At 40.8% G+C, this 10,244-nt stretch overlaps 1 protein-coding gene across 1 annotated transcript in view; it reads left to right on the top strand.

The window, feature by feature from the left end:
* The window catches only part of LOC102239626 (cyclin-Y-like protein 1), a 40,111-nt gene extending 31,979 nt beyond the window's left edge, over window positions 1-8,132 (top strand). Inside the window, exons 7-9 of the mRNA XM_014547532.1 lie at window positions 3,329-3,495; window positions 6,720-6,882; window positions 8,022-8,132. Of these exons, the coding sequence (XP_014403018.1) occupies window positions 3,329-3,495; window positions 6,720-6,882; window positions 8,022-8,132 (441 nt within the window). The remainder of the gene's footprint in view (window positions 1-3,328; window positions 3,496-6,719; window positions 6,883-8,021) is intronic.
* Window positions 8,133-10,244: the final 2,112 nt, after the last annotated feature.

The raw sequence follows: 10,244 nt of genomic DNA, 5'->3' as shown, positions 1-10,244 counted from the left end.
TCCTAAAGGGGAAAGTCTCCTGCTTGGTCTGAGGGAAGAGTACTTAGTGCAGTGCCTCCTCCTTCAGTGTTCAGTCAGAATTTGGAGAGGCAGCCTGTGCTTCCGAATAGAGACCCCTCAGTGGGCACTGGATTAGACACAGGCCTTTCCATGGAGCTGCCAGCCATCTGGAGTGCTGAGCGCAGCTGGGGAAAGGCGGGAGTGGTGCTCCTACCTGAAGAGCTAGGGAACTCAGCAAGGAGAGCATCTGGGGTAGAAGAGGGTGGGTCCTTTGCAGACACATTAAGCTCGATGCACCTGTGGGACAGAGGGGGCATCTCTAGGGAATGTGTGAATATATGGAATCAGAGCATGAATCTGACTGGAGGCAGGGGATTAGCATTAGCTATTCCAATGCCGAGAAAGCGTGTGGATAAAAAGTGCATGGAAGATAGAAGAGTGACAAGAGCAGGTATTCAGTGGCTATTCATGGAATGAGCAACTTCTTGGAAGCATTGAGCACTTTGAGAAGCTAGAAGAGTAACAAGAGCAGGTATTTAGTGGATATTTATGGAAGGAGCAACTTCTTGGCAGCATTGAGCACTTTGAACTCACTCTCTTTCTGGAACCTCGCTCATCTTCCTTCTATTTTATTGTTTCTCCCTGTTTTTGATAGCACCCTAAGCTATGCCTGATGATTTCTCCTTCAGAGCTGAGTCCTTACAGATCTAAGTGCAGAGGATAGAGGAGAGACATGGTTGAATAAAGTGTTTGCTTTTATGGAGCTTCTGTCCTAGTGAGGAAGAGATAAATATTTCTTTAACTGAGTGTTGTTAAAAGGTGAATATCTCAGGTAGTAGTAAATATCACAAAGGTACAGCAGGGTGACGTGATATCATGCTGAGAGGGGCTTGCTACTTTAGAGAGGTGATCAACAAGAGCCTCTGTAAGAGATGACAACTGACCCTGGCCTGACTGAACTGAGGAAGATGAGGAGCTCTGGCGTTATGTGCAGAGGGAACAAGTGCCATCCTCTGAGACGGGAACTTATACTTGGTATTTGAGTAAGAGTGAGGTATGGCCAGTGTGGTCAGAGTGTGGAATGAGGGAGAGAATGTAGGGCATGAGGACCTAGAAGGGCAAGTGCTACCTGATTGGGCCTTGCAGCTTGCAGGCCATGGGAAGAAGTGACATTTTTATTTGTTTGGTGGAAACCCTTTGGCAGAGATGAGCAGGGTGGGGAAGTGCTCTTGATTAAAAAGGCTATCCTGGCTGCTTTGGGGAGAATGACTGTAGCTCTGAGCCTGAATAGAAGCTAAGAAGTCAGGGTCAATAACAGTGACTTGGGTGAGAAGTTGGGATGGAATGAGGGTAGGGGCTGAGCTGAGTCTTTTTAAAGGAGCAAGAGTCAGTCTGGTGACATGCAGGGGACATGGCACTTCAGACAGAGGGGAGAGCATAAGTAAAAAGAGTAAAAACAGAGGAGAGGACAGCACCGTGATGGCGAACCTTTTGAGCTCGGCGTGTCAGCATTTTGAAAAACCCTAACTTAACTCTGGTGCCGTGTCACATATAGAAATTTTTTGATATTTGCAACCATAGTAAAACAAAGATTTATATTTTTGATATTTATTTTATATATTTAAATGCCATTTAACAAAGAAAAATCAACCAAAAAAATGAGTTCCCATGTCACCTCTGACATGCGTGTCATAGGTTCGCCATCACTGCATTATGGAATGGGTGGGGAGTGGGGAGCTGGGGTGAAGAGCTCTGGTTTGTATGTGCAAACGCACAGATGACCTTAGCAGTAGTAGTTTCAGTCGCCAGGGGCAGACTACAGTGGGTGAAGGAGAGAGTGGGAGATGAGCAGCAGCTTCAGGGCATTCACTGTGAGCTAACAGAGAGGAGGCAGCCTAGGGGTTGTGGGGGGGGTGGGATGGGTACCACATAAATACATTCATATTGGGGAGAATCTCTGGGCCACAGGGAAGTGTTAAAAAAGATGTAATTGTGGGAGGTGTTCTTCAGAAGTGGGATGGGATCGATTTCACTGCTAGAAGAGTTTCAGTGAGAAGAGAAATCTCAATTCTAGTGACACAGGAGGGCAAGTGGTATAAATGAATGATTAATGGCACATACCAAGTCCACAGTAAAGATTGCAGGAAGTTGAGTGATTTCCAATGTTGTATTTGTCTCTAATTATTCCCATCAGGCAGACAGTTGAACCTTGTAAAGATACGATATCTGAGAGCATTGAGCTTTTGGGGATTGGTGCAAATTTTCACTAAGAACACATAATATTTAATAACCGTTTATTTTTTAAAATACAGTTGGGTTTGAAGAGCTTTGGCAAATGTGAGCTGTCAATCTGATAACCTCAGACAGTAAACATACTATTTAAAATGGGACTTTTTTCTCTTTGTTGTATGATATACAGACTCTTCTTCAAAGAACCCTTGAGGTAAAAACAAATCACAGCTTGCCTCTATAATCTTTGCTTAGCTGTTAACTTCACCCAGTTCTTTGTAGAATAGACATATAATACATGTGAAGAAATCATGAGATCTCACCAGCTATGCAGGGTTAGAGGAGAACCAGGGAGACAGAGACTGGCAGCTCTGCTACCACCTGAAACCAACAGAACTGACCAAGCTTCAGGTTGTGTAAGACAGAGATGGATTTCACAGAATCGTGATGGAGATGTGAGGCTAAGGGGATATAAAAGAACTGTCCTTGGTGTGCATGTGTGTTTCTTACAAAGGCACTAAGTTCAAGAATACTTGAGTTGTAAACACCTGATTCAGACACACCTGTTCACACTACCTGTCCTGCGGCACCGCACAGCAGCCACTGGGGGGCTGACTTGACAACCAAGCTTTAGCTTCAGCTTGGGCCACAAAGGGACTAGTTACTGTGTAGAGAAGGTACAAATGTGCTCAGTATTGGCAGGGATTTACATATTCAAGGATTATGTAAAATCACCACTAACTACCAGCTAGGTATGAAACAGTGCACATGGTGGGCAGTCTAGTGTCTGCACTGGGCCTGGATGGGCTGCCCTTTGCAAGTGGGAAAGTAACATTTCTTCAGGAAGTCCTTTGCTAACTTGTCCATTCATCCCTGTGACCAAAAATTGGGCTGGAAATTCCACATGGGAAAATAGGCAACAGAAGTATCTGATTTGCAACCGTGACTTGGCCTCTGGCTTTGGCTGGCCAACTAGTCTCATGGCCAGAACCTAAAAATAAAAGGCATGTCGAAACTGACGAAACCTGTCATTCTTAATAGTTATTATTACAGCACTTAAACTGAGCTAGAATCAAAGACCGGTGTTTTACTTTTGCAGGTTTACATAGAAAGACTTTTAACATATGCTGAAATCGACATTTGCCCAACTAACTGGAAACGAATTGTTTTCGGCGCCATTGTTCTGGCTTTCAAGTATTGGCACGATCTGGATATATCAAATTCGATATTCTGTCAAATCTGCAAGGGCATTACAGTCAAGGACTTGTGAGTTTGCAATGTTTTGGTGAACTTTCTAACCATTTTTTATTACTTTATATGCCCCCATAAAGTTTACAGATTAAGAAATGTTTTTAAAGTTTAGAGTGTGCAGAGAACTGAACTATGCATAAAATTACATATATTTTGCCCGAGCTTGTTTGGCTCAGTGGGTATAGCGTCAGCACAGACTGAATGGTCCCAGGTTCAATTCCAGTTAAGGGCACATACCTGGGTTGTAGGCTCAATTCCAGTAGGGGCATGATAGGGAGGGAATAGGAGGCAAATAATTGATGTTTCTCTCTCTCTCTCTCTCTCTCTCTCTCCCTCTCCCTCTCATCCTTCTCCCTCTCCCTCTCATCTTGCTCCCTCTCCCTCTCCCTCTCCCTCCCTCCTTTCCTCCTTTCCACTCTCTAAAAATCAATATTAAAATATCCCCAGGTGAGGATTAACAACAACAACAAAATTACATACATTTTTCTATTCACATTTGCTATAACATATCATATTCTTTCTCATTAATTAGTAGGTTTCCAGGTGTAATTATTCTAATAATCTGTGTGATAATTTGAAATGTATTTCTCTGGTGGTTATTGGCAAACATTGTACAAGTTCAGATGCACAAGCAACCATACTTTAAATATCTTTTTGGATTTTTAGGGCTGCCTACCTGTTCTGGTCTTTTTTTTCTCCTTTATAAAATTTACTTATTTTTATTATTCTTGTCAATAAAACTTTACATTTAATATTATTTTGTATTAGTCCCAGGTGTTCAGCATAATGGTTAGAAAATCATGCTTTGCAAGGTGTTTTCCACAATATTTTTAGTACTGACCTGACACCATACCTAGTTATTACAGTATTAATGACTATATTTCCCAGGGTTTACTTTATATTTCCATGAGTGTTTTATAACTGCCAATCTGTACTTCTCAATTTCCTCACCTTTTTTCACCCAGCCCCCCAAACTCCTCCCTCTCTGATAACCATCAAAATGTTTCCTGTATCTATGAGTCTGCTTCTGTTTTGTTTGCTCATTTATATTGGCTTTGGATTCCACATATAAGTGAAATCATATGGTATTCGTATTTCTCTGACTGACTTATTTCACTAACATACTACCCTCTAGGTCCATCCATGCTCTCACAAATGGCAAGATTTCATTCTTTTTTATGTCCGAATAATATTCCACCACTTTTTTTATCCACTCATTAGTTGATGGGCACTTGAGTTGCTTCCATAGCATGGGGATTGTAAACAATACTGCAGTGAACATAAGGTACATATATTCTTTGGAATTCGTGTCTTGGGTTCTTTGCATATATACCCAGAAGTGGAATCTCTGAATCATAAGGAAGTTCCATTTTTTAATTACTTAAAAAAAACAACTCCATACTGTTTTCCACTGTGGCTGCACCAATCTACATTCCCACCAAAAGTGACAAGAGTTCCCTTTTCTCCATATTTTGGTCAAATCAAGCTTTTTAAAAATTTTATTGATGATCGCCATTTTGACAGGTGTAAGGATATCTCATTGTGGTTTTAATTTGCATCTCTCTGAGGACTAAATATACTAAGCGTCTTTTCATATGTCTATCAGCCATCTGTATGGAGTCTTTAGAGAAGTGTCTGTTCAGGTCCTCTGTCCACTTTTTAATTGGGTTGTTTGTATTTTGGTGTTGAGTTGTATACTTTTTAAATAAATTTTGACTATTATGAGATATATCATTGTCAAATATGTTTTCCCATTAGTAGGTTGTCTTTTTATTTTGTTGATGTTTTCCTTTGCTGTGCTAAAATATTTTAGTTTGATACAGTCCCATTTGTTTATTTTTTCTTTTGTTTCACATGCTGCAGGTGATATATCAACAAAAAAATATTATTAAGAGAAGTGTCCTAGATTTCACTGCCTATGTTTACTTCTAGGAGTTTTATGGTTTGAATTTAAGTTGATAATCCATTTTGAGTTTATGTTTGTATATGGTGGAAGAAGGTGGTCTAGTTTCATTTTTTGTTTGTATCTGTCCAATTTACCCTACACCATTTATTTTTATATATATATTTTATTGTTTTTTTTTTTTACAGAGAGGAAGGGAAAGGGTTAGAGAGTTAGAAACATTGATGAGAAAGAAACATCAATCAGCTGCCTCCTGCACACTCCCTACTGGGTATATGCCCACAACCAAGGTACATGCCCTTGGCCGGAATTGAACCTTGGACCCTTGAATCCGCATGCCGACACTCTATCCACTGAACCAAACCGGTTAGGGCCCTACACCATTTATTGAATAGATTGTCTTTACTCATTGAATGATCTGTCCTCCTTTGTCAAATATTAATTGATCACATAGTCAATTTATCTATAGGCTTTCTATTCTGTTCCATTGGTCTATATGTTTTTTTTTATGCCAGTACCTTGGTGTTTTGATTACTATAACTTTGCAGTATAGTTTGATAGCAGGTAGTGTGATACCTCCAACTTTGTCTTTCTCTGGATTGCTGTGACTATTTAGGGCCTTTGGTGATTCCATATAAAAATTTGGATCATTTGTTCTACTTCTGTAAAAGCTGCCATTGGTATCTTAATAGGAATTTTATTTTGGGTGGTATGACATTTTAAAGATGTTAATTTTTCCTATCCATGGGCATGGTGTATGCTCTCATTTTTTTGTATCTTCCTCCATTTCCTTATTAGGTGTTCATAATTTTCCAAGAGTTTTTCCCTCAGAGATATTGGTGGCTCTCAATGAATTGTTTTGTTACTGTGATGATGTGCCCAATCCTTTTGTAGGCACATCTCTACTTTACTAATCCCCTTCCTGTTATGGGCCTGGTGAAAATGTCTGCAAGTTTTTCAGGGCTAAGGAACAGTACATCATTCCTTCCATCTGAACACTAGAGTGGGGCCCTGTGAGTGAGCAAGGAGCACGAACCTACAGCTGCACTAATGGGACTCTGATGAATAAGCCTCTATAGTCAGCAGCAGTTGAGCACAAGAGACGTAACCTCCTCCCCTTGTCCAAAATTCAAAGAGCTGGATGCAAGAGGGACGACAAATAGCTGTACCTTGTCTATGTTTGTTTGAACATTAGTGTACTAATCCAGCTGGGTAGCCTTTATTTGTTTCAAAACAAAACGCAGAGTCAACCTAGTAGTTTAGAATGATAATTTTGAAGATAGCCAGGTTGACTAAAATTGTCCTGTATTAATTTTGTGTTTTCCTTCTTGCCCAGAAGTGAACTGGAAAGACAATACTTTTATCTACTACAGTTTAGTCTTTATGTTTCGCTCAGTGTCTATGCCAAATACTATTTTGACCTTCGGTCCTTAGCAAGTGACCACGGATTGCCTATTGCATTTGCTCCTCTTGGAAAAGAAAGAGCACTGAACCTAGAGGTAAGGCTGTGAGAATCCAAAGTGGGGTTTGCTGCCAGACACCAAAACCAATATCTGTGGATAAATCTTATTATGTAGTAACTAGGAAAATGAAAAGCTTTTTAAACTAGCACATTGAAGAAGACTTATGAACTCTTTCACATCATATTAGTGGTATCTCTTCTGGTTTATTTAAGAATCCCACATTATACAAAAATGATCTCTGTGACCATGATTCAGAATTTTTTTGAAACTGTATTCTATTTTATAACCATACATGAAGAATTTCCTACAATTGTATCATTAATCATATCTACAACCATATTCTACTTATCACTCTTAACTCAGTTTGCAAATTCATGTCTTTTCTGTATATATCACAGTTTAGTACCTTTAGTTTGTTAACAAATCTAACCTGAGAGACTTATACTAAGATTATAGAATATGTGCTTCAAACACTTGCTGTAGAAAGTATATAGGTTTTTTAATGGAGATGGTAAAGTACATTGAACAAAGTAATTATGGCTTATGGCTTTTGGTGAATATACAACAAAATTATTCTCAACGGAAATGGACACTTTTAAATTGGACACTTTCTGTGGTACTTTGATGCTCCTTTAGAATAAGACGTGTTTCTACCTTAATTAATGTGCAACTGAAATAGTACCTTTATAGTGCTTCGATCATTAGCACTTTCCTACCTTTCAATCAAGTACAGCCCATGCCTGCCTCATTAAAATTTGCCTAGAGCAATTGCTAACTAATGAAGATTGGCTAAAATTTAAATAGCTGAGTCAACAATGACTTTGTCCAAGTGTAAGTTTATTATGTTTATGGAACCAAATGTGCAGGCAACAGATGATATTGTTGTTAGGACCTTGTCACAACTTTGACATTGTTGAGAAAATCCAAACTGTAAATTCTAAGTTCCCCTTTGCTCTGGTAATCTAATCACAGTCCCGAAGTGACTTACCTTAGTAAATGAGCATGAAGTAGGATCCCAAGGACCAAGCAGTGTATACGCCAGCTCTCCGAAGAGGCAATTACTATAATCCATATAAGGAAGTGGGAATGTGTGGCTATCAGTGATGCTTTCTCTGTGAAGGCTGCAGCTCCTTTCTTTTGAATGTACCTGTGTTCTGTCTCATGTCTCCCCCTAGGCCATTTCCAGATATTGTGAAAACAAAAACCTGTGCAGGGTGGCCATAAAAAAATCTGGCAGCTGTGCTAACCTTACTGATGTTCAATATGCCCATGCCATCTTATCTTAAGGAGGAATGAGGGCTGTGACATGATGAGCCCCTCATCTGCAAGGACTGGAGAAGAATCACCGCTCCTGCTCCAATCCCAGCTAAGTTCTTTCCTTTTAAGGGAGACTCGGGGGTATTGACATAATGAGTTTCTCATCTACCGCAACAAGGACTATTGAAATATATTCCCTATTCTGGCAAGTTTAGTATTTCCTCTTAAAAATAAGTGAAAGGTTTTAACCTGATGAGGATATTTTTTAGCCTATGCTTAATTTATGATCCTTAGTATTTTTCATTTCCCTTTTGATTATTTTTATTACTAGAGGATATTACATTTGTTTAATTTTGTTTTCATTTTTGGATAAAAAGGAAATGTCTCTCTTAAACTTTTAAAAAGTTCTAGTTAACCTCACAATTGACAATCTCTTTTGAGCTTTAGAACTCTTATTTAGAAAATTTAAAGTATCTATTTCTATACACTATAGTTTAAATGCTTTAATGTTTACTTTGATATTGGGGAAAATGGACTTCTTAGACATAAGGAAATTTCTTAAATATTTTCCATTGCTTCTTAGAGCAGAATGGGCACTTTCTCCCCCCTCCTTTTCCTCCCCCCCCTCATTATGTGTTCTTTGCATTCCTTCTCAACTTTTTGGACATTGTTGCTGTATATGAATTATTTTAAAATAATTTTAGTTCTGAGTTTTCATTATAGTTTTTCAGACATTGAAGATTTCTCTACTTTTTAAGTTGATTTTAGAGAAGAAGGGAGAGAGGAAGAAACATAGATGTGAGAGAGAAACATCCATTGGTTGCCTCCCAGACAGTCCCCAAGACATGGGATCAAACCCAAAACCTGCACATGCGCCCTGATTGGGAACCAAACCCACAACCCTTTAGTTAATGGGAAGACACTCCAACCATCTGACCCAGCCAGGTCAAAGATTTCTCTTTAAAAGAAATTCAATAACAACTATTCTTATTATAAAAATCATATATTGTATGGTCTTTTGCCTTTGAAAATTGTTATGTAACTGGCCAAAAAATTGCCAGAATGAAGTCGTAAAAAGGAGATTTCTGGTGGTACAAAAGCTAGGTACAAAGGGTGCTGTTCTGTATTACTTTCCAGGACCATCTTACTAGCAGGTGCCTTTTGGTAATTGGTAATTCCAATGGCTTATCTATATATATAAAAGGCTAAGTAACCAACTGTCCATCCGACCGACCGGCTGGTACATATGACACATACCGGTCATTTAAAAATAGACAAACATGCAAATTGACCATACCTTCGCTACACCCAAGCCATGCCCACCAGCCACGCCCACCAGTCATGCCCACCAGTCACGCCCACCAACTGATCCAGAGATATGCACATTAACCCAACAAAGATGGCAGAGGCCAGAGCCGGGATACTTGCATTGCAGCCACAGCTACCATGCAAGCATCCCGGCTTTGGCTGCTCCAGGCCTATTGGAGACGCAGAAGTCAGGGGAGACAGAGAAGTCTGGCTCCGGTGCCTGAGGCTGGCTGCGGCCTGGGAGACGAAGAAGCCGCCTGCCCGTGATCCCAGTCTGCAGCCGACCAGAGAAGCCGCCTGCCCGTGATCTCAGGCCGCAGCTGGCCAGAGAAGCCACCTGCCCATGATCTCAGGCCACAGCCGGCCAGAGAAGCCACCTGCCCGTGATCTCAGGCCGCAGCTGGCCAGAGAAGCTGCCTGCCCCGTGATCCCAGACTGCAGCCAGCCGGAGAAGCTGCCCACACTGCATCACAGGGGACATGGAGAAGCCGCCCACCTGCTGTCCAGGTGCCAGCGCCTGCGGCTGGCTGCGGCCCAGGAGACGGACAAGCCACCCGCCCTGAGGTGCCAGGCTGCAGCCACCCGGAGAAGCTGTCAGCCCTGTGGTCCAGGGTGCCAGCACCTGTGGCCCGGGAAATAGGTTCCCTCTTCTCCTACTGCAGTCATTACTTCAATATTCCCCTTCTGAGTTTCTCTCCTGTGCCGCAACCCAACTCCACTTTTCATTGGAAGGATACGGAACAGAGAGAGCAGTGTTAAAAGCTTACATTTTTAAGCCGGTAAGGTTGGTACTTAAACATATAAATGGAAAACTAGAGTCCTTAAGGTAACAA

This window comes from Myotis brandtii, unplaced genomic scaffold (genome assembly GCF_000412655.1).
Source record: "Myotis brandtii unplaced genomic scaffold, ASM41265v1 scaffold479, whole genome shotgun sequence".
In the NCBI taxonomy this organism is placed as follows: domain Eukaryota; kingdom Metazoa; phylum Chordata; class Mammalia; order Chiroptera; family Vespertilionidae; genus Myotis; species Myotis brandtii.
The sequence above is the reverse complement of the archived record's forward strand: the minus strand, read 5'-3'. Positions and strand labels throughout refer to the sequence as shown.